This window comes from Canis lupus, chromosome 12 (assembly GCF_003254725.2).
Source record: "Canis lupus dingo isolate Sandy chromosome 12, ASM325472v2, whole genome shotgun sequence".
In the NCBI taxonomy this organism is placed as follows: Eukaryota; Metazoa; Chordata; class Mammalia; order Carnivora; family Canidae; genus Canis; species Canis lupus.
The window spans coordinates 12873869-12898980 of NC_064254.1; the positions used below are offsets into that span (position 1 = coordinate 12873869).

The 25112-nt window shown below is 40.8% G+C and overlaps 1 protein-coding gene across 1 annotated transcript; it reads left to right on the plus strand.

Moving 5' to 3' along the window:
• Nucleotides 1-363: 363 nt before the first annotated feature.
• On the plus strand, nucleotides 364-24332 carry SPATS1 (spermatogenesis associated serine rich 1). The gene is made up of 9 exons (XM_035697522.2): nucleotides 364-731; nucleotides 1784-1893; nucleotides 8060-8127; nucleotides 12025-12146; nucleotides 13013-13174; nucleotides 17375-17495; nucleotides 18090-18152; nucleotides 23788-23903; nucleotides 24189-24332. The coding sequence occupies exons 1-9, from the start codon at nucleotides 605-607 to the stop codon at nucleotides 24215-24217; spliced, it is 918 nt and encodes a 305-aa protein (XP_035553415.2). The 5' UTR covers nucleotides 364-604; the 3' UTR covers nucleotides 24218-24332.
• Nucleotides 24333-25112: the final 780 nt, after the last annotated feature.

The following is a 25112-nucleotide window of genomic DNA, read 5'->3' on the forward strand; positions in this document are numbered from 1 at the left end:
AGAGGCTACAGTTCCAATAATGATATCTGCTTGGAGAAAAATCACAACTCTTAAAAAAACAAAAACAAAAACAAAAACAAAAACAAAAACAAACCAGAAACACTGAGCAGCTCTCATAGCTGGCAGGGGCGGGGAGCACAGCCCTGCGCGGCCCCGGGGGCCTGGGGACCCCCCCCCCACCGCCCCGCGCAGCTGGCCGCCCCGCTGCCCCTCGCCCTCGCGCTCCACGCGGGTTCCTCGCCCGCCGGGTGGTGCGTTGGTCTCGCAGCGCAGACGGTGGAGGTCTCCGCAGGGGGGGAACGGGGGAAGGAAGCCCGGGGATGGGAAGGGAAGAAGCACCCGGGGCTGGCGGGGCAGTGATCCCGGGCGGAGACAGACCCCAGGGGAACTCGGGGGACGTCCGGGCGAGGAAAGTCCGGGGAGAGGGAGAGAGGGAGACCGGCAGGGAGGCTCTGATGCACACGTCAGCCCTGCCCTCTGGGCTTTTCAAGGGCTTGTGGACTTTCTCTTTCTTTGCTTTGATGGATGCCTTTCTTACAAAGGTCTTTTCTTTGTCTCCGGATTGCTTTTAATACTTAAAATCAGCACATGCATAGCCGAGTCCATGCACGCTGGAAGCTCTCCACGGGACTATCATCTCCCCTCCATCTGCAGAGCGACACGCAGCAGAGAGCTGGAGAAGGTTCAAGAGAAAAGAGACTCTGACATGACGGTGGTGGAGAAGAGATACAGTTGAGTTGAAGTCAGGAGGGCTGGGTGTGGATTTGGTCCCCAGATCCAAGCATACTAAAGCTGAGAAGTTCAGACCACTTAAAATTTAAAGGCAGGCCAGTTTGCGAGCACATAGAAAGAACTCCCTGAATAGTAGCCCACTTCTGTGTTAAGCCAAGATCTGATGAGGCAGGTAGCAGCTCAAAGCTGAGATTCTCAAAATTACCTCCTTGGATCTCATAACGGCCCCAGGAGTATATTACTAATGATAAAGAGAGCCAGAGGTTTGAGTTGCCCAGGACTTCAATCAATAAATGGTGAAGTTGAGATTTGACAGTAGTCTTCTGGTCCCCCAAACCTATACCCTTTCATCCACTACTCCCCCCCCCCCCCTTTGCTCAGCTATTAGTATATTTGTGGCACTGTTTATGGGCTGGGGCAGCTCAGGTGGAAAGTATGAATACTTTAAGGAAAGGTTTAAATTAAATAATGGATGGTGGCTCCCTAATCAGTTCTGAAGGCTGAGAAGGGTGTTTGGAGGCACACTGCCTTTAGAGAACAGGATCATGGAGCGGAACAGCCATAGTTTCTCGGAAAACCTTGGAATGAGTATATGCCTAGGTTGGCGTTTATAGGTGAGTAGCCTGCAGGCTGCAAAAAGGGAACATTGTAGAATGTTCTGTCTCTGCCCCATCAGATCATTGCTTGGTCCTCAGTCTTTTGTATTACTGATCTCCAATCTCCTCCTCCTCCTTCTCCTTTGCATGGAGAGAGAAGTATGACTCCCCGGGCCCACCCAGAGGTGGAGACCAGAAGAGCAGAAGGAGTTAGAACCATTAATTGCCCAATGTGGCTAGGTGAAGGAGACAAAGGCATTGGGATTCTAACTTTAAGCTCCAGACTTTTTTTGCAGCTTCCAGGTTGAGCTCAGGTAATGGAGGGAGCTGTTGTTTTAAAGGTGGGGTAGAGGGGCTTCATGGTTTTGAGTTAGGGGTACTAGAAGAGCACCAGACCCTGAGATTCCTCAGAGCACATCAAGCAAAGGTGGATGACTTCCTTTTCTGTTCTGTAGGTGTGTCCCATCAGCAGACCGTATCTGAGCTCAGATTAACATGGAGTTCATGGGTTTCGAGCAGGAAGGGGCTCCACGAATCAGTTGGTGATGAATGCAAAACTGTGGGTGTATGTGCATTTTTCCAGCAAGGAGAGCCCATTGCTTTCATTACTTCTCAGGGGACTCTGTGATCCAAAAAAAAAAAAGGTTAAAAACCACGGTCCTACATACACTTAGGTTGTTTGTTGAGCAGATAAGCAGGAGTGAGAAACTGAGTGTTTGTTTAAAAGGTATCCATATTAAGCTAACTTGGCTTAATGTATTATTTTCTGCTGCCAGACCATGCTATTGTGTAAATCGGCTGTGATGACAAGTATGTGAAAGTGCCTTGGTTATGTAAGGTGTTATTCCTGCCTAAAGAAATGGAAATAATTAGCGTGAATTCCACAGATGGTACCAAAGAAACAGACTTTCTTCTAAAGTCTCCATTTCTCCCTAAATTCCTTTCTTGTTGCCAGAACTTTCTCTCAGGTCCTTTCTGTTGAATCATAGTGTTTTAGCGAACTTGTTAGAGTTTCCTACCATTCGGCTTACTGGACATTGAATTTGAATAACATTTATCAATTCAAGAAGGATGTACCCTAGCTGCTTGGTATCACCGCAGCCCAGTGAGCTAGATAGAGGTGGGGCAGGTGATGGGAGCTGGGCTGGGGAGGTAATGGACTTGCTTGAAGTAATTGGATATTACTTGTTTACACAAAGAGTTGGGGGATCCCTGGGTGGCTCAGCGGTGTAGCTCCTGCCTTCTGCCTGGGGCGTGATCCTGGGGTCCCGGGATCGGGTCCTACATCAGGTCCCACATCAGGCACCCTGTGTGGAGCCTGATTCTCCCTCTACCTGTGTCTCTGCCTCCCTCTCTCTCTCTCTGTCTCTCATGAATAAATAAATAAAATCTTAAAAAAACAAAACAAAACAGAACCAACCAAACAAACAAAAAAACCAGAGAGCATCATTGTCAGAATGTGAGGGGTCAGACTTGCAATTCTAGCACTCTTCTACTTGAGGGATTGCGGAGAGGCAGCCGGAGGCCATGTTTAAGTGTCTACAGGTTGGATTTGAGGCTTAGTTACTTCTAGAATGATCCTGTAGTCAGTTCAATTTGGAGGATGTGCTCTTTGCCTGTTTAGCAGAGAGATGGCTCTTCCTACCTGCCTTGCCTGTCAGACAAGTCTTCGCCTGCTACAGGAACCACAGGCCGCTTTCTAGACAGTTGCCAACACAAAACTTCTTAAGCAAACAAGGAAATATGCTAAATTTGTAGACACGATTTCACCGCTTGCTGTTCAGGGTTATGTAATATATTTAAAATTTGGTCCTAAAATTAAAAAAAAAAAAAAACAACAATCCATAGCAACCAGTTCTTGCTTTGGTGAACTCTCCAGTCCTTTAAGAGCAAATATAATTAGAATGTTTACATGCTATGAAAAGGCAACCACTGGGGCCCTGGGTGGCTCAGTAGGTTAAGCATCTGATTTTTGACTTTGACTCTATGACCTCAGGGTCGTGGAATCGAGCCTCGACAGAAGGCTTGAATCTGAGCCCTGCTCAAGATTCTCTCTCTCTTTCCTCTGCTCCCCCACCCCCACATGCATTCTCTCCTCTGTCTCTAAGATAAATAAATAAATCTTTAAAAAATGATTAGGCATGATCCCCGGATCCTGGGATCAAGTCCCGCATCCAGCTCCTTGCAGGGAGCCTGCTTCTCCCTCTGCCTATGACTCTGCCTCTCTGTCTCTTATGAATAAGTAAATAAAATCTTAAAAAAAATAAAGTCAACCACTTATAGGTAAATTTCATACCTTTTTCATAGATATGTTTCTAGAAGTAGAACCACTGCATCAGAAGTGCACTTCTCACAGGCTTTGGAGGATGCATATGGCTGAGTGCTTTTTAGTAAGATGGAGATGTTTCCACTAGCAATGTACAAGAATGCCATTCCCCCAAGCTGTGCCAACGTTGGGTATTTGCAAACTCATAGCAAATACTGGTATCTTGTTTTTTTTTTTTTTAAGATTTTATTTATTTATCCATGAGAGACACAGAGAGATGCAGAGAAAGAGGCAGAGACACAAGCAGAGGGAGAAGCAGGCTCCATGCAGGGAGCCCTATGTGGGACTCGATCCCAGGTCTCCAGGATCACGCCCTGGGCTGAAGGCGGCGCTAAACCGCTGAGCCACCCGGGATGCCCTGGTATCTTGTTTTAAATTCATCTCTTTGATTATTAGGAAGGATGGATTTTTTTTTCAAATGTGTATGGGCTATTTGTGTGTGTGTGTGTATGTTTTAATGAATTACCTAATCATGTCCTTTAACCATTTTTTTTCTCTTTGGGTATTTATTTTCATCTTATACATTTATAAAAACTCATTATTTGTTGTAACTGTTAACTCTTTTTCTTATTGTGTATGCTATAAACTTTCCTCCAGTTTATAGTTTGCTATGGAAGGTTTTTTTTTTAAAGATTTTATTTATTTATTCATGAGAGACACACAGAGAGAGACAGAGACATGGGCAGAGTGAGAAGCAGGCTCCCTGAAAGGAGCCTGATGTGGGCTTGATCCTGGACCCCTGGATCACGCCCTGAGTCAAAGGCAGACGCTCAACCACTGAGCCACCCAGATGTCCTGGAAGTTTTAAATGTATATGCATTCAAAACTATGCATCTTTTCCTTTATTTTGCTTGTATTTGATATCTTAGAAATAACTTCCCCAAGCTAAGATTATGTAAACATTCAATTATCATTTCTCCAGGTACATCCTTTATTTCAAGTTTTTTTTTTAAAGATTTTATTTTTTTATTCATGAGAGACAGAGAGAGAGAGAGAGAGGCAGAGACACAGGCAGAGGGAGAAGCAGGCTCCATGCAGGGAACCCTACGTGGGACTCGATCCCAGGTCTCCAGGATCACGCCCTGGGGTGGCGCTAAACCGCTGAGCCACCTGGGCTGCCCCCAACAGTATTTTTTTTTTTTTAGATTTTATTTATCTATGATAGTCACAGAAAGAGAGAGAGAGAGAGAGAGAGAGAGAGAGAGGCAGAGACACAGGCAGAGGGAGAAGCAGAATCCATGCACCGGGAGCCCGACGTGGGATTCGATTCCCGGTCTCCAGGATTGCGCCCTGGGCCAAAGGCAGGCGCCAAACCGCTGCGCCACCCAGGGATCCCCCCAACAGTATTTTTGAATGATCAATTCTTTCCTTAAAGATATGAAATGCCACTTTTACATAAAACTTTATTCTATGTACATTTTATCTTTTGTTCTCTTGATTTATCTGTTAGGGTTAGTGCCATACCATCTTGATTACTGTAACATCAAACTACATTTTATAAATTATACTCTATAGCTCTGTAACCTTGAACAAGTAATTGGACATTTCAGAGGTAGAGTTCAGTGATTCATCAGTCTTATGTAACACCCAGTGCTCATTATATCATGTGCCCTCCTTAATGTCCATCACCCAGTTACCCCAACCCCCCACCTCCATTTCATTAATTTCTGTTTTTATTTTATTATATCCTTTCTTATCATTTTGAGGGGCTTATTCTTTTTTTCCTTATTTATTGCATTGCAAGTTTAGCTCATTACTTTTGGAATCTTTGTTTTTTCGTTGTTTTTAAAGATTTATTTATTTATTTGAGAAAGAGAGACAGTGAGAGAGGGTGTATCAGCAGGAGTGGTAGAAGGAGTGGGAGAGAAAGAATCTCAAGCAGTCTCCGTGCTGAGCACAGAGCCTGACGGGGGATTTGATCTCAAGACCCTGAGATCATGACCTGAGCTGAAATCAAGAATCAGATGCTTAACTGACTGCACCACCCAGGCATCCCTGGAATCTTTGTTTTTTAACCAGTCAGTTCTACCATGGACATTTTTCAGAGTTGTCATCTCTGAAGTTGAGTGGGCCCAGCAGCAAATGTGAAGTCATTGTTAGAAACTTTGCTGAATGAGCACTGAATAATGCAGAAGGTGTGTCAGTGCCTTGGAAGAATGTTCCAGAGGCTTTGAGGAGCACTTATTTAAGAAGTGCTGCATCACCCACATACTTGTTGCATTGAGGTCAATTTAGGTGGAAAATGTGGACATAGCTGATTGAGTTGAAAAGTGATTCAGTAATCAGACTTTTGAATGCAAGGTTTCAGAATGGCTTATACGAACCAATTTGTTTTGCTTATATTTTCCTTCTTTGAACATGCACATGGATGATCCATGCTTAAAATCTAAAATTAAGTCTGAGAGAGTGATTCAATAAATATATAATAAAGCATTCTGTCACAGTTTAATTGGCAGCCTTTGTTCTTTGTGGTACATAAAATACTAATGTTATTAGAATTGCTGGTGCCTCATATTTGGTGAAATACAGGATATACAGTAAATGCATTTCAGGCTTTAGTTTCTACTTACTGCTTTACTTGGATAACCACAAGTTTTGATTTATAGTACTTATGTCATTGACCATTAAGCACTTCATGATTTCCATCACCATGTCTTCTTTTATATGAAATATTTAGAAGTGTGGTTTGAGTTTCCAAGTTTATGGATGTTTTTTGGCTGTCTTTTTATTATTGATTTCTAATTGTATTGCATTGTGGTCAGAGTGTGGTCTATGTTACATTTGTTGACACTACTTTCATGGCTTGTAGGTGGGTGGTTGCTCCTTTGGCTACTGGGAACCTGTGCTCTCTTCTTCATAGCTCCATGTCTTTTTCAGCCCCTCCCCTGGACTCCACTTCACCCAGCTACTCACACCTCAAGCAATCTGTTGACCCTTCCTTTACCTGGGACTGCTCTAGGTACTGTGGCATATTCCAGAATAACTCTTCCTATGTTTGCCTGGCTCTGAGTATCACTGAGATGCTTCTTAACCAAAATGATACCCAGGTCTTCCCCTGTAGGTCTGGGTCATAGCCCTGGAATACGTATGTTGAACAAGCGCCCCAGGGTGATCCTCGTAACCAAGCAAATTCGAGAAATTCTGTGCATTTGTGAATCAGCAAGTGGGATGGGATAGAATGCAGTGGTGGAGCTAGACTTGAAGAGAAGCAATATCACTGCAGAACATGAGCCTAATTGCTGCAGAGGAAGGAGGACTTACTCAAAATGCAGGTTCCCAGCCCTCACTTAGGGAGACTCTAATTCGGTGGGTTTGTGATGGGATTTGAGAATCTGTATTTTTAACAGGCTTCCCAAGTAATTTTGATGCAGGAAGTCCCTATGCCATACCCTGAAAAACCCAAGAATGGGGATACTGGCGGGGGGGAGGGAAATTACTGGAGAGTCACAGAGGTCTGCTTCCTACTTTTTATAATTTCCTTATACCTAGAGGTTACATTGTATCTATTGAGCTTCTATGCTCTGTAAAGTTATGCATATGGAAATGCAATAACCATTCATCTGACTTTTTTTTTTTTTTAAGTGACTGGCCAGGCACACAGCTCTATAAAATAATGAGAGAACAGATTGACTTTCACGAATCAGTAATTGTATAGCAGAGTGAAGATAATAGTTATGATTCTCTAGCTGACAACCCTGGCTTTCAGGACTGCCTTATTTGTAATTGAAAGTGGTTTGGGGAGTTATAATTCTTTTTCACTTATGTGCTCAAATATTTGTTGAGCATCTACTTTGTGTCAGACACTGTTCTGGATGCTGCGAAGGTGAATAAGACATCATAGTAAGTCTGGTGGGGAAGACGTATATATAAATTAATGACAACTACAGTGTGAGGGGAACCCATGGAAGTTTCTGATGGCACTTCTTTGGATTATTCATCAGTCTTTCCATGAATAAATCCTTTGGAATATTGTCTTGAGATGCTCAATACAATGTACAGATATATAGCTTGATTCAGATGTTCTCTCTTCCACTTAATTCAAGGTAGGCAGACTCTGGAGGGACAAGTGGTCTAGCATAGTAGTTAGGATTTTTGACATTAGCGTCACAAGAGCTGTGATCAAATCTGGACCTAGGTGTGTATTTTCTGTATGATCTTAGGCAAGTTGCTTAACCTCATCTGTGCCTTAGTGAAATGGAAGGATAAGCAATACTTATGTCTGTGAGCCGTTATGGGAATTAGATGGGATAATGTGTGTAAGGTGTTAACATGATCCCCAATACACAATAACAATAACTGCTCAATAAATGTTAGTTTTTGAAACTAATTTATATAATCTAGGGAACAAGAGGGAGGGGTAGGCATTTCATTTCCTTAATGAAATCCAATGGTGATGTGTTTTCAGGTACTAAACACAGTGATTTTCTGGAATCTAAGGGATGCTTTGCCAACACAACACCCTCTGGCAGAAAGGTCAGCCCCTCATCTTCTGTTGAAACATGTCTTAGTGTGAGTGAGCCTCCAGGCCCGTGCAAAGTGTCTGTTCACCTAGAGTAAGTAAAGGTGCAATGAAGACCATAACTATTGGGGTAAATTCTGACCAGAAAGCCCAACATTCTGAGAGGTAGCATGTCATGTTTGGCCAGAGCATGGATTCTGGAGCCAGACTGTTTACGTTCAAATCCTAGCTCTGGCAAGTTCATCTGTATGAACTTGGGAAAATTACCTCCTGGGCCTCAGTTTTATCATCTATGAAATGGAGATAATATTTCATAGAATTGTTTGGAGGATTAAATAAGTAAATACATGGAAAGTGATTGGAAGACTCCATGGCGTACAATATGTGCTGCCTGTGCAAGCTTGTCATTATGAAGTTCAAAAGCAAGCGAAACTAAACTATATTTTTTGGAATACATACGTAGTGGTAAATCTTAAAGAAAAGCAAAGCCATGATTACCATAAGAGTCAGAGTCAGGATAGTGGTTAATTCCTGAGGATGGGGACACACACATGGTTTCTGGTGAATAGTGGGTGAGGGGAAGAGTGCGAGGGGAAGGCTGGCATTACAATTATTTGTAAAACTGTATTTGTTGTAAGTGCTTTTCTCTGTTTAGATTTCTTTACGGTAAAAAGTTTTGAAAGCCTTTTTTAAAAACAATTTTTGTTATAATGAAAGTAAGTGCATTGTAGAAATTTTGAAAGTATAAAAACAATGTTATAAATCATGATAATTTTACCTTTTAGAGAATCAATGTTAATATATTTTTTAAAGATTTATTTTTAAGTAATTTCTACACTGAACATTGGGCTTGAAACCACAACCCTGAGAGTCTCATGTTACACTCACTGAGCCAGCCAGGTGCCCTCTCCCCCTAGATCTTAAGCTCCTGAAGGCTGAGACTATCTTTGAATTCCTAGTGTCTAGAATGGTGTTTGCCACAAAACGTACTTAGATAATTTTTTTTAAAAGATTTTATTTATTTATTCATGATAGTCACACAGAGAGAGACAGAGAGGCAGAGACACAGGCAGAGGGAGAAGCAGGCTCCATGCACCGGGAGGCCGACGTGGGATTCGATCCTGGGTCTCCAGGATCGTGCCCCGGGCCAAAGGCAGGCGCCAAACCGCTGCGCCACCCAGGGATCCCATAATGTTTGTTGAGTAAACAAACATTATTCGTTCTAAATTTTTTTTGGAAAATTCCTTTTATCTTTGCGAACTTTTCTATATAATTTGTTTAGGAAAGCCTTTAAAAAATATTTAGGTGAGACATATATCACCCGAATATTAAAATTATCGTATGTTCTGAACTGGGAAGGGGGACTCTGAGTTATTGCAATTTTGCTCTATCTGCATGTTATAAAAGTTAAAGGACATTTGTATTCATATGTTTATTAAAACCAGAGAGGATCCCTGGGTGGCTCAGTGGTTTGGCACCTGCCTTGGCCCCAGGGCGTGATCCTGGAGACCCGGGATCGAGTCCCACGTCGGGCTCCCTGCATGGAGCCTGCTTCTCCCTCTGCCGGTGTCTCTGTCTCTTTCTCTCTCTGTGTTTGTCATGAATAAATAATTAAAAAAAATAAAATTTAAAACCAGAGATCGTGCTATATAAGAGTTGTGAGTTACTGTACTATAGTTGTTTATGATTTCTGGGCACCATAAAAAAGTTAGACTGCAGATCCAGCTCTGACCCTGTCTATGTGTGTTTTTAGCATTACCTTCTCTGTGGTCCATTTCCTTTTCAAATGGAAATTATTATATTGATCCTACCTACTTCATAGGGGTATTAGCAAAGAGCAAATGAGACGAGGATCATGAAGTTGCTTGGAAGCTATTCAACTATGAGAGTGATGTAATATTATAAGAAAATATTCCATGATTTGATAACAGATACCTAAAGACACTGTCTGAGGCCACCTGTCAAATGCAACATCACTTAAACCAGAAGTGATTGCTTTCTCTGCTGAAAAATAGTTTGTTGTAGGTTTTTTCCTAATGGCCAGGAACTTCAGCACTAAACGCAATGCTCTGTTATTACAACCATTTCAGTTTAGGTTTGCTTTTTGATTACGTCTTCCTCTTCTCTTTATATTTATTGATTTTTCATTTCCATTTAATGGTTTTATCAAACATGCATATCTTTTGGTGAGAGTTTTCTTGAAATGTAATTCACATAGTGTGTAATTCACCCTTGTAAAGTGTGGAATTCAATGGTTTTTAGAACATTTTTGGGGCACCTGGGTGGATCAGTTGGTTGAGCATCTACCTTTGGCTCAGGTCATGATCTTGCAGGCCCAGAATTGAGCCCCAAGCCAGACTCTCCGGTTGGCAGGGAGTCTGCTTCTCCTTCTCCTTCTGCCCCTGTTCATGTGCTCTCTTTCCCTCACTTACTCTGTCTTCCAAATAAATAAATAAATAAATAAATAAATAAAATCTTAAAAAAATTTTTTTAGAATGCTTTCATCACCCCCAAAAGAAGCCTGTATTCTTGAGCAGCCACTCCCACCATGTCCCCTATCGCCCCAGCCCTAGACAACCACTGATGTACTTTTTATCTCTATAGATTTGCCTATTCTGGACATTTCATATAAATGGAATATGTGATCTTTGGTGTCTGGCTTCTTCTTTTTTTTTAAAGATTTTATTTATTTATTCATAAGAATACACGGAGAGGAGAGAGAGACAGAGGCAGAGACACAGGCAGAAGGAGAAGCAGGCCCCATGCAGGGAGCCCGATGTGGGACTTGATTCCGGGTCTCCAGGGTCAGGCCCTGGGCTGACGGCGGCGCTAAACTGCTGAGCCACCCGGGCTGCCCTGGTGTCTGGCTTCTTTTATTCATTGTCATGTTTTCAAAATTCATCTATGTTGCAACATTATCAGTACTTCATTCCTTTTTAAAAAAAAATTTGGGGTGAATTATATATAACATAACACTTGCCATTTTATCCATTTTTACCCACTGGCACTAATTACCTTTCAATGTTGCACAACTATCACTGCTATTTTTTTTTAAAGATTTTATTTATTTATTCATGAGAGACAGAGAGAGAGAGGCAGAGACATAGACAGAGGGAGAAGCAGGCTCCCTGCAGGGAGCCGGATGTGGGACTTGATCCTGGGACTCCAGGATCATGCCCTGGGCTAAAGGCACATTAACCACTGAGATTTCCAGGCATCCCTCACTGCTATTTTTAAAACACTTTCATTAGTCCAGACAGAAGCACTGTTCCCATTAAACAATGATTCCCCATTCTCCCCTCTCCCTAGACCCTGGTACTCTAACTATCCTAATCTACTAACCTCTACCTTTTGTCTCTCCAAATTTACCTATTAAGATATTTCATATAAATGGAATCATACAATATTTGTCCTTTTGTATTTGGCCTATTTCATTTAGCACAATGTTTAAAGTTTCATTCATGTTGTGGCGTATATCAGAACTCCGTTCTTTTTTATGGCTGAATAATATTCCATTGTATGTCAATGTCACTCTTTGCTTATCAGTTCACCTGCCAGTGAACATTTGGGTGGTCTCCACTGTGTGGCTAATGTGAGTAATGCTGCAAAGAACATTTGTTTACAAGAATTTGAGTCTCTGTTTTCAATTCTTTGGGTAGGAGTGAAATCACTGGGTTATATGGGGATACTATATTTTTTTGAGAGTCATCACACTGTTTTTTAGGATGCTTCTTTTGACTATGTGTCAGTCCCATCAGACTGTGAGTAAATAAATGATAGGATGTGGACATTTATGGAGGGGCAGGCCTCGTTATTGTGAGGGTAGTTCTAGTGTAAACTGTGTAAAATCAGGTTCTAACTACCCATTTAAGAACATGGAATAATCTAATTGTTCCTCTTCCTCTTTCCAGCCTTGCTGCAGATTTGGATCTGAAATCCTCCTCACATTCTGTTCACTCCTCTGAAACATCATTGCCTGAGGACCTGAAGGATAAATATCCTGAGGAGTTCAGCTTGCTTAAATTACAGACAAGTGAGTATGTCATAGCACCTCCTCTGCCTGCCTGCATGTCCAGGGCTTTCCAGAAGTCTGCCAGACTATTGGGCACTGTTCACTGAAGACTCAGGAAGTGCTAGGTGTTTGACACATTTTGTCTTAATTCTTACAGTGACTCTGCTGCAGAGCTATCATTATATATTTTTCAAAACTGACATGGCTTTATATAAAAATGATAAAAGTACCATGGCAAAGTTTTAAAATAATATTTAGAGTATAAAAACCCCTTTTCCAGTGTTTTCCAGCAGTATCCCCATTGTTCCCCATAGCCATGAGGAATTTTGTGTATATGTATGTACTTATGTATATATAGGTTGTAGTATATATATAACCATATTTGCACTAGTGGAAAGTAGTACATAAGAGATCATGGATTTCTTTCTGTGTGAATACATATAAATCTAGGTGGCTAATATAGACCTACCCATTTTACACAGAAGACTTGGAATTGCCATGGTTGGCCTGGCCTTTCCCTGGTTGATGGGCCTTCTGTTTCTCCTATCTGCTTATCAGAGTGAAGGTTGGATCACAGGTGCTTATAAAACTCTCTGAGCTTCCCATTCCGTATATCACTTCCAACCATAAAATTGGCTTTATTTTTGGATGAGTGGGTAAAAAGGAAAAAAAAAAGAGGCCTCTTAGATACCTTTCTCTCCACTTCCCTTCCTTTTGGAACCTAATCCCCCAGAGATTAACCCTGACCCTGATGTGGAAGCAAGGAATTATATACATTGATAAAGTACAGTACAGTCAGAGTTTCCCTGGGACAACTTTTCTGTCATTTAATTGCATTATGTGAGGCTGGGAGAGATGCTGATGGAAGGATTTCTGATGTCTTGCAGAAGATGGGCATCGTCCTGAGTGGACATTTTACCCGAGATTTAGCAGCAATATCCACACCTACCATGTTGGAAAGCAGTGTTTCTTTAATGGAGTCTTCCTTGGCAACAGGAGGTCTCTATCAGAGAGAATAGTGGACAAGTGCTTTGGGAGGAAGAAATATGGTAATATTTTCTTCCTGGACCTTGACTGTGCCATGCCTAAAAATACTCTCTTGAGTTGGGTTCTGCAGGCCCAATGTTCCGTGGCTGGTGTCAGCTCTCTGGGGTCACTATGTCACTCTAGTGCAGCCAGGAAGAAAGGAAAGTGAAGAAAGGATGGTTGGCAGACTGTACTTTTTGGCAAAGAACTCCCAACATATGCTGATCCACATTTTTGTTTTTCTCTGAATTTCAGAAAATGCTAATGTGACATTTAAGTCCTCAGATAAGTTCTCTCAGCTATTTATTAATAGAAACCTTCATTCATGTCTGAAGAAAATAATTTTTGTTTCAGTTGGATGCTGCCCATCATATGTATTTAAATTGTGCATTATAGTCTTCAAAAGGAAAATATCCCATAAACCCTAGCCTGAAGTGCACACTTTATTTCATAGCTTATTATATTAAAAGTAATTGAGATGAATATATATATATATATATATATATATATATATATTTGTAACATGGTGAATTATCTGTCCCAACCTACCGAAAATAGATTTACAAAAAGAAAAAAGATCCTAGGGTTGCTGAGTACCAATGGACCATTATTGCACATTTTTCTCTAGAAATACCTGTATAGGAGGCAGCTATTGCTGAATGTATTGCTGTGGCAGGAATACAAAGAGAAAAAAAGAGAAAGTTCTCATTTTTTTAAAGATTTATTTTTTAATTTAAGATTTATTTATTTATTCATGAGAGACACAGACTAAGAGAGAGAGGCAGAGACATAGGCAGAGGGAGAAAGCAGGCTCCTCGCAGGGAGCCTGATGCGGGACTGGATCCTGGATCCCAGGATCATGACCTGAGCCAAAGGCAGGCGCCCAACTGCTGAGCCACCCAGGCGTCCCTGAAAGTTCTCATTTCTGAGTTTCAAAACAGACCTTTAAACTTGTAGCAGGGGCAAATAGTTTTGAAGATCAAAGCTTTTGTTTGGATAGAGATGCCCAAGAAACCTTTTTAAGGGAGACGGGAGAGTGGTCACTGATGTGGGAGCCTTGAGGAGTCCTGCATCCTGCTTGATTCCTGACACCAAAATCTAGTAGGTGATCAGATGTGGCTCTAGCTGGGGTTTCTGCTTCAGAGTGTGGTTGAGGGAGGACCTCCAGCGTCAGAGTGAATGGCATCTGCTCTGACTGAGCAACAGAGTAGTGAGAGCTGTGGGCAATGTTTGGGCAGAAAACCAGCCTCAGGGGTTCACCCACCCAGGAGATGTGAAAGAACAGCTGCATTTGTGCCCCATGAAGACAGAGGAGGTTTAGACACAGAGAAAGGATGAAATGAAGAGGGCAAGCCAGAAGAGCTGCCCAGGTCTCACAACTGAAATGCTGGGAGATCACCGTATGGTGCACTGGGGACTATCAGGCCAGGGATCATAGAACAGATTTATGCCTCACCTGATTCATTGTGGAGGAGGCTGGCTTCCTGAGGATCAGACTAGATGACACATTTTAGCAGACAACAGAAATAAAATGCCAACCTTCAGAGAGTAGCAGAGATAAGGTGGGTATCAGATACCAGTGTGGTTTGCGGACAGTGACCCAAAGCTTTCCACCAAAGCCCCGACGTCATATGAGCCTGTTGGACACACCCTTCTCACTCCCAACTGACATGCAGCCATACGGTAGAACAGAAATGATTTATTTAAATATGAAACAACTGAGAAAAATCAGGAAGGGACTAAGTTTAGCTGTAGAGTACTTAGGAAGCTCTTGGTCACGGTAAGATGAAAACCAAACTATCACAGGCTTAAATCAAAAGATATTTATTATATATTTAACAAGAAGCTTTGGAATCTAGGTGGCCTATATGGACTGGTTGCTGAGTGATGTCATCAAAGATATAGACTCATTTTGTCTTTCTGTGTTGCTATTCTAAGTTGTGTTGAATTTTTGTCTTCACACTTGTCATCTTATGGCCACAAGAGAACTGTTGCAGTTCCATGCATCATGCCTATATTTCAAAACATGAAAAAGAGGAATCTCTCTTGTTGCCTTCCCCTTTTAGAATGAAGGGAAGTTTTTCTCATATGGTCCTTAGGAGCCTTCCTTCCACCTGTGTCTCACTGCCTAGAAATGGGCCAGCAGCAAGTATTTATAAAAAATAAATGGGATGGGATCCCTGGGTGGCGCAGCGGTTTGGCGCCTGCCTTTGGCCCAGGGCGCGATCCTGGAGACCCGGGATCGAATCCCACGTCAGGCTCCCGGTGCATGGAGCCTGCTTCTCCCTCTGCCTGTGTCTCTGCCTCTCTCTCTCTGTGTGTGTGTGACTATCATAAATAAAAAAAAAAAAAAAAAAAAAAAAAAAAAAAAAAAAAATAAATGGGATGATCATGACTGACTCAAATCCTAACCCTAGCCTATCACTTCCCTTCTAACTCAAAGTAAACATTATCCTGAATTTTGTTTATTATTATTACCCTTCTATTTATTCTTTTCTTCCTTCTTTCCTTCCTTCCCTCCCTTCTTCCTTCCTTCCTTCCTTCCTTCCTTCCTTCCTTCCTTCCTTCCTTCCTTCCTTCCTTCCTTCCTTTGTTTTATGGTCTTTATACATACTAAATGAATGTAGAGGTATACTTGTGAAATATTTATTGAGTATACAGAATAAATTATCACAATCACTTGCATGCTTCTTATTCCGTTTAACAAATGGAGTATTGTCTTTATATTTGAAGTTTCTGAGAGGCTTCTTCCTGAATGACATATTTTCTCCCCTAACTCCACTGATAATCCCTATTTTACCTTTATTACAAAGGAAAGGTTTTTTGGGGGGACATTTTCAAACATATGTCAGACTAGAGAGAAGAGCATAATATTACCTGATCACTTAGCTTCAGCAATTATCAACATGCGGCTTATCTTGTTTCGTTTTTATCCCTCTCCTCCAGGGATTATTTTAAAGCAAATTCCAGGCATCAGATAATTGCATCTGTATATATTTTCAGTGTGTACCTCTTATAGATAAGGATTATTTTTATTAATATGACCACAATACCATTTTCATATCTTAAAAAGTGAATAATTCCTTAATGTCACTAAATATTCAGTGTTCAAACATTCAGTTGCCTCACGAATGACAAAATTTAAACATATTTATAGTTTGAATTAGGAGTCAAATAAGATCCACACTGAGTGATTAGTTAAAATGTCTCTCAAGTCTCTCTCTCTTTTTATTTTTTTTTTTTATTTATTTTTTTTTTTTTTAAATATTTTATTTATTTATTTAGGATAGTCACAGAGAGAGAGAGAGAGAGAGGCAGAGACACAGGCAGAGGGAGAAGCAGGCTCCATGCACCGGGAGCCTGACGTGGGATTCGATCCTGGGTCTCCAGGATCGCGCCCTGGGCCAAAGGCAGGCGCCAAACCGCTGCGCCACCCAGGGATCCCTCTCTCTCTTTTTAGAAAAGATTTAATTTATTTATTAGAGAGAGAGCACGAGCTGGGGGAGGAGCAGAGAGAGAAGCAGACTCCTCACTGAGCGCAGAGCCCTACTCAGGGCCATTCCCAGAACCCCAGGATCATGATCAGAGCCAAATTCAACACATTTATTATAGAAAAAACCCAATCAAAATATGTTTCATAAATGGTTGACTCTAACCCATTAGCTATGATGAGGCCATTGGTGGAGTTCCTTAAAGACCTAACTTGTTGTCACAGATGGAAGAACAAAATGTGGTCTGTGGTTATGGGTTGTAAGGAAATTGGCCTGAAAATATAATTTTTGTCTTCTATAGCTCTTCCTCATTAGCTAATTTCCTTCTGAGATCCAGTCAGAGAGGCAGAGTCTAATTACAGTTTCTTCTTAAGCTTTATAGGACACAGGGATTCAAAGTGCACCAATGCTCAGATTTTAAGCAGATTTCTCATTCGTTGCAGATACCTTTGATTCACCGTTCACTTTAAACCAAAAAACATCCCATCTGAACCTAAGCTATTCTTCTTTCCCAGGGTGAGGTAATCATGACACTTTCTGGAAAATCTCCCAAACACAGCGTTTCTCAAGCACACTTTTCGTCTTCTCAAGGCAAGACAATCACAAACAGCATAATAATATGTACCTCGTAATAAAACATGAAATTTTCGTTTCCATTGTCATATCTATAGAGCATATCTTTGGATTGCCTTCAGTCCTTTTTATGATCTTGTTTTTAAATATCTTTCACAGATATTGATCCTAGGAATGGAATACCAACGTTAACTCCAGGAGATAACCCATATATGTACCCAGAACAGAGTAAAGACTTCCACAAAACAGGATCAACTCTCCCACCAGTGAATTTCTCCATGTAAGTGTATGTGAATGCCAGGATTAGTTCACTAATTTTAAAGGAATTGAATCTCTCTGTACTATATATGAGGTATATTTCATAAGGAGTAGATTCCAACAAAACATGGTTGCTGATAATTCCTAAAAACTTTCATCTCTCATTCCTTAGTGTCTGTACACATGCATATGTGTAATTGAAATTATACACAGGATCTTGACTACCAAAAGGTGGTTGTTAATTTTGCCCCTATTAGTTGTCACCACAAATCTGAAGACTTTTCAGTTTCATACAGAATCAGATTGTTTATTAGTGACTTCTGATTGGATTGATGTACACTTGGAACTAAGACTGAAGCGACTGAGGAGAAAGGGAGGTTCATTAGGTTAAAAGAAAAGAGTTGGCATATTACATTAATGTTTTAAAAAACTAAAAACTAATCATGTTTGGCTTAAGCATGTTTAGTAAAAATTAAAATAGGAATTATCACCTTTATAGCTTTACAGTTTTGAAGCCCATGGGTGGCCATTAAAACCAGAAAATAAGACATTTTATTGAATACAATGATAGAAGTAGAAGCCGTACCAATGTTATGGTTGCCTTTTTTTTTTCCAGAGTGCCTTATGAAAAGAAATATGATACATTTATTCCACTTGAGCCTCTTCCACAAATTCCTACGTGAGTTCTCTCACCGTGTTTTATACTAACCGATCTTTACGAAGTCATCAGTTATTTATAATTTTCTCCTATGGAGGAGCTCATAGACACCCAACACAGAGGACCTTTAACACACCAGCAGGGGTGGGCAGTTTGTATGGAGGGTTTTTGGTGAGACACTTGGAGGGCAAGTACTATGGAGTCTGGCAGCTGGGTTGCCCACGTCTTCAGCTAATACAATGGACAGCCTGCCAGAGGCCCTGTGTTGTGCTAGGTATGCACTATGGGGAGTTTTATTGGAGAAAAAAGACAGGGTCCCTGATTTCTAAAACCTAAGAGCTGTTGGAAAAGAAAGACCCATGCTTAAATGAATGCAGCCAGGGAGGATGGTAGAGTTTGAAGAGGCAGAGAAAAACCCATCGGAATAGTCTCATGCTTGGGGGGAAGTATCATTCCTCTGATTTCATATTTTAAGTTCAGCTCCATTCTGAACCTCAGCTATTTGCCCAAGTAGGGTTTAGACCTAGAAAACGATATGTATCAGTATAAAAAATTTCACTTTCCAGGGGTGCCTGGGTGGCTCAGTCAGTTAAGCATCTGCCTCTGGCTCAGGTCATAATCTTGGAATCCCGAGGTCGAGCCCCATATTGGGCTCCCTGATTAGTGGGGAGTCTGCTTCTCCTTCTGCCCCTCACTCTGCTTGTGCTCTCTCTCAAATAAATAAATAAAATCTTTAAAAAGATTATACTCTAAACAACTAGGCAACCTAGAAACAACTGGGTAAATTCCTAGAAACATACAACTTAACAAGACTGAATTATGAGGAAATAAATCTGACCAGGCTAATGACTAGTAAGGAGGTGGAATCAGTATTAGAAACCTGCCAACGGGGGATCCCTGGGTGGCGCAGCGGTTTGGCGCCTGCCTTTGGCCCAGGGCGCGATCCTGGAGACCCGGGATCGAATCCCACGTCGGGCTCCCGGTGCATGGATTCTGCTTCTCCCTCTGCCTGTGTCTCTGCCTCTCTCTCTCTCTCTCTGTGTGACTATCATAAAAAAAAAAAAAAAAAAAAAAAGGAAAAAAAAAGCAAAAAAGAAACCTGCCAACAAAGTAAAGCCCAGAACCAAATGGTTTCACTGGTGAATTCTCTCAAACATTTAAAGAAGAGTTAATTTCATTCTTTCTAGGTCTTCTAAAAAAGTGGAAGAGGGAGAACACTTCCAAACTCATTTGATGAGGTCTGCATTATTCTAATACCAAAACTAGACAAGGACACTACCAGAAACAATAATTACAGGCCAATATCCCTGATGAGCATAGATGAAAAATCCTCAACAAATGATTAGCAAATCAAATTCAACAGTACATTAGAAAGATCATATACCATAATCAAGTGGAATTTATTCCAGAGATGCAAGATGGTCCAATGTCCCCAAGTCAATGAGTGTGATCTACCACACTAACAGAATGAAGGATAAAAATCATTATCATCTCAACAGATTCAGAAAAAGCTTTTGAAAAAACTCGCCAAAATTTCATGGTAAAAACTTTCAACAAACTGGGTACAGAGGGAACATACTTATTCTTCAACACGTAGATCAAAATCTATGTTCAAGATCTTCATATATTTAATTTTTCTAGAATATTATCAATTTTTTACATTTTCAAATTTATTTTTTATTCCAAAAAGTCTTATTATTTAAAAAGTTTCAGGGCACCTGGGTGGCTCAGTAACTGAGCATCTGCCTTTGGCTCAGGGCATGATCCTGGGGTCCTGAGATCAAGTCCCATATCAGGCTTTCTGCAGGGGGCCTGCTTCTCCCTCTGCTTATGTTTCTGCCTTTCTGTGTGCCTTTCATGAATAAATAAAATATTTAAAAATTTTTTTCCTCTCTTCTTTCACTTGTTGTTTTCCCCTTTTCATTTATTTTGTGTGTTTGTGCTTTATCCCCCTTTTTCCTCATTAGGTTAGATAGTGGTTTGTTTGTGTATATGTTCTTTTAAAAGCAGCTTTAAAAATTTTAGTATTCTTTTTACATATTGTCTCTTTCTTTGTTTTTAAAACATTAACCTTTGCTTCTATTGTTATGATTTCCTCCTTTCTGCTTATTTTGGTTTATTTTTCTCCTCCTCCTTCTTCCTTTGCATTTATTTTTTTAAAATTTATTTATGATAGTCACAGAGGGGGAAGGGCAGAGACACAGGCAGAGGGAGAAGCAGGCTCCATGCACCGGGAGCCCGACATGGGATTCAATCCCACGTCTCCAGGATCGCGCCCTGGGCCAAAGGCAGGCGCCAAACCGCTGCGCCACCCAGGGATCCCTCCTTCTTCCTTTTTAAAAGTAGACTCCACACCCAGCCTGGAGCCCAATGTGAGGTGCGAACCCATGACCTGAGACCAAGACCTGAGCTGAGATCAAGAGTTGGACACTTAGTCAATTGAGCCACTGAGGCACTCCTCTTTTTTTTTTTTTTTTTTTTGAGTAATCTCTACACCCAGTGTGGGGCTTGAAGTCATGCCCCTAAGATCAAGAGTTGCATGCTCTACCAACTGAGTCAGCAAGGTGCCCTTCTTTTTCTATTTTTTGAATGGGATATTTAATTAATTTTTAAATTTTTCTTAATATCTATACTAAGGGTTATGAAAGTGCCTCTGACCACTGCTTTGCTTATATGTTATAAATTTTGATGTGTAGATTATCCATATATATATTTTTTATATCTATCTATCTATCTATCTATCTATCTATCTATCTATCTATTTATCTATCTACCTATCATCATCATCTATCTTTCTAAATTGTTTTTGAGAGACAGTAGGGGGAAGGGGCAGGGGGAGAGGGAGAGGGAGAGAGAGAATCCCAAGCAGGCTCCATGCCCAGTGCAGAGCCCAACATAGGGTTCAATCCCACGACCCTGAGATTATGACCTGTGCCAAAATCAAGAGTTGGAGACTTAACTGGCTGAGCCACTCAGGCACCCTAGATTATCCTTATTTTTTTGAAGAATTCTGCAGTTTGTTTTGGTCTCTTTCTTTTGGTTAAAACATTACTTGATTTAAAATTTCCAAGTGAAAGAGGTTTTTGATTTTTATTTTGTAATTCATTTTTACTTTTATCATCTAATGACCAGAAAATGTTGTTTTCATTATTTTTATTTTATGAAACTTAACAACTCTTCATTGTGACCATGTTTAATTTGAGGATTGTCTCTCTATATATTTGAAGGTGGTCTATTTCATCAAGATGCAAAGTTAGATACATACCCAGAAGATTTACTTAAAAAATATTTTATTTATTTATTTATCATGTGCAAGAGAGTGAGAGAGAGTGAGCATGTGAGTGGGAAGAAGAGAGAACCTGAAGCAGACTGCACTGAGAGCAGAGCCCAAAGTGGGTCTTGATCTCACAACCAGGAGATCATGACCTGAGCTGAACCAAGAGTTGGATGCTTAACTGACTGAGTCACCCAGGTGCCCCAGATTTATCTTTTTGATTAAAATTGTTCATTTGACCTAGCTTGGACTGAAAATGGTTGTGCAAATATTAATATATTTCTGTCTCTATTGTTAACTGTAGCCATTAACATTATAAAAATATCTTCTTTTTAGATAAACTCAAAACAGACTCTTCACTGTAGAGAAGAAACTGGTGGTTACCAGAGGGGAGGTGGGTGGGGTGATGGGTGAAGCAAATCCTGGGGATTGAAGAAGGCACCTGTCATGATGAGCACTGACTAATGTATAGAATTGTTGAATCCCTAAATTATACACCTGAAATGAATATAACCCTGTAAGTTAACTGACTGTAATTAAATTTTTAAAAAAATCTTCTTTTTCTCATTTAATGCTTTTTGTCCTATATTATACATTGCTGGATATAAAGATTACATCTCTTACTTTGTTTTGTTTGTATATGACTAATATACTTTTACCCATTTTTTTGTTTTTAGATTTTCAAATCACTTTGTTTTAGGTCTGTGTTTTATTTTTTATTTTTAAAAAAGATTTATTTATTTATTTATTTATTTGAGTGAGAGAGAGACAGAGAGAGGGAGCAGAAGCAAGGGGGAGCAGCAGAGGGAGAAGGTGGCTCCCTGCTCAGCAATACAGGGCTTGATCCCAGGACCCTAGGATCATGACCTGAGCTGAAGGCAGACACTCAACCAACTAGCCACCCAGGTGCCCCTAGGTCTGTCTTTTAGACACAGAATTGGACTTTGATTTTGTGAGCCACCCTAAAAATTTTTTTTTCTTTAATAGGTGAATGGAGGGGCACCTGGGTGGCTCAGTTGGTTAAGTGTCTGAGACTCTTGATTTCAGCTTGGGTCATGATCTCGGGGTTGTGAGATGGAGCCCTACATCAAGCTCCATACTCAATGGGGAGTCTCCTGGAGATTTTCTCTCCCTCTGCCCCTCCCCCCACTCACTTGTGTTTTTTTCTCTCAAAAAAAATTAAAAAAATAGGTGAATTAAGATAATTTGAATTAATGATTTGACATATTTGATTTCAATTCTATCATATTTTGTTACAATTATTATGCATATTATATTATTTTTACCACGAGGCTTACTGTTTTGATTGCTTCAACAAAAGTTAAAGAAATTATTTGTTTTGATGTTTAGGAAAGCTTGTGGTTTTGTTCCAGTGATTCTTTATGCTAGAATCTTTCTATATTGCCCAAGTAAGATCCTACCGGTCTTACTTGGGCTTCTACTATTGGTCTGTCAGTTTTACATGAGACCCTTGACTCCCACCTATTACCCATGTGGTCATCCCCTGTTTCCTGCTTGCAGGGACTTCCTCATCACTAGCAGATTTATTGGGGCATTTTTCCAATCATGGTGCATTTCTCCCAAGATGTATGAAAATTATAGCTGCCAAAAGATGAAATGATTCTTCATCTCTTTTCTCTGACTCATCAGGAGTCACAATTCCTGGTAACTCTTGGAACATACGCAGTGTAGCCCAGCATATGTCCTTTCAAATCTCTACAGACTTGGGAGGAGGCTAAGCGTCTGCATTAGCTGAGGCCATAACAAAAAAACAAAGCACACTCAGATGGGATTCTGAAGAGAGCGTAATGAAAGGGCTGTTTACAGATGTATAAACAGTTGAGGGAACTTACATGAAAGGGTGAAGCAGTCAGAGGCTCTCTCCAGTGGGAAGTTGTTACCACTCCCAGGTCTGAACAGCAAGAAGAGTGATCTTGTTGCTCAGTGTGGCAGGAGATGGAAAAAGACTTTCTGGAAGAGGTTGTGGCAGTGGAAAATGCAGCCACTGCCAAAGCTGGGGTACCTCAGGATATGAACGGGAGTAGAGGAGCTAGGTGAGAAATTCACCCAACTTCTCCCTGCTTTCTGGTCTCCTGCTGGTGCCTCCAGTGGATTAGCCAAGCCCAGCTCAAAGGTAGGGGCATATGATGGGTTCAAGGTGATGCAAGTTGCAGGGGTCAGATCTCTGGGCAGAGAAGGGCAGAAAAGAGATCTGACTTTGGGAGAGAGACAAATGCTGAAAACTAACACGGTGTTTTATTTTGTCATCAGTCCTAAGTTGGAGGACTTCTTACTTTGGAGGATGTAATTCCTTATGTGCTGAAAGTGTTTGTACATTTTGCATCGGACAAACTCAAACTCAGGGTTGTTTTCTTCCTACAGCTTGCCTTTCTGGGTGAAGGAGAAGGCCAACAGGCTGAAGAATGAGATAAGAGAGGTTGAGGAGCTTGACAATTGGCAACCAGCGTCCCCCTTGATACACAATTTGCTCCCTGCTGGTGGGTTAAAGAACCTTCATAGAATAGTATAAAAACTGAAGGCAAGCCCAGAAGAGGCTTTTGAGAGGCTTTGCAGTAGAGAGGAGAGAAGGCAAAGCCTTTCCCAGAGTGGATGGTGTCCTTTACCCCAACGTGGTTCCTTGGGCCGAAATCATGGCCAGGCATCGCTAGTTGAGTGTGTTGGTTGAGCATGGTTAGTCTTTTTTATTTTTTTTATTTTTTTATTTTTTTCATGGTTAGTCTTATAATGGAGCACAACCTTTAACTCCATGCCTCTATTCACAGGTTCTTTGGATTCCCCAAGACAACCCTGAACAGAAAGAGGCCCACAGAGCATGCACTGACTGTAGTCTGGAGAGCCTCTTCCAATTGACCACTTCTGTCAGTGTGACTGTTCTAAATCAAATGTTTGACTTTGATGAGTAATCATTGTGCTTTGCTTTTCTTAACTTTATATTTTGAAAATTTTCAAACTTAAAGTTGTGAGAATCATACAATGAGCAACTACCTACATATCCTTCCCCCAGAATCTACAATTGTTAACATTTGTCAAAATTTGTGCATTTTCTCTCCCTCTCTCTCATTGCTATTATTATTTTGTGGAATTATTTGAGAATGAGTGGCAGATGTCATAACCTTTTACTCCTATAGACTATATACTTCAATATGTATCTCTGAAGGTCAAGATCTCCCAACAGTTGCAATACAAATGCCAAATTCAGGGAACTTAATACTGATGCAATTCTACTGGTAGACAGCCTGCCTTCAGTTTTATTCAATTAAATTTAGTTTTTGAAGGATGCTCTCAAATCAATGGTAGAATGCAGGTATGAAATTTTCATTAATTTGGTAAAATTGTTCTCATTTTATTAATACTATTTGAGATTTTTCTCTACTATTCATTTGGTACATGTCAGAAAGATGTGAAGGCTGGATCGCCAGTGGTAATTCGGTACATTGTCCTGCAACTCCATTCCCCATTTCTGATGTTTTGTTCACAAAACCATGCAGAACGAGAGCTCAGTAAGTACCAGTCCTGAATCTTAGGGCCTTTCATCAATCAGATAAGAAGCAAATACTTGGAGAAAAAGATGGGAACAGAAGTCAACTGTATATAGATGGGCTGTGACCCTCTGTAGTCAAGTCAGTGACTCGGCATTTTCATAGCCAGTCTGCTCTGCCAAGGAGACCCTCTGGTTGGCTAATGGG

What these genes read in the sequence shown, in the direction of transcription:
- SPATS1 (XM_035697522.2), top strand. Translation starts at nt 605, where the DNA reads ATGCACGCTGGAAGCTCTCCACGGGACTATCATCTCCCCTCCATCTGC. An exon ending in ATGAATGCAAAACTGTGGGT is followed by an intron (nt 1,894 to 8,059) that starts GTATGTGCATTT and finishes ATGTGTTTTCAG; the next exon opens with GTACTAAACACAGTGATTTT. An exon ending in CTTTGGGAGGAAGAAATATG is followed by an intron (nt 13,175 to 17,374) that starts GTAATATTTTCT and finishes TATCTTTCACAG; the next exon opens with ATATTGATCCTAGGAATGGA.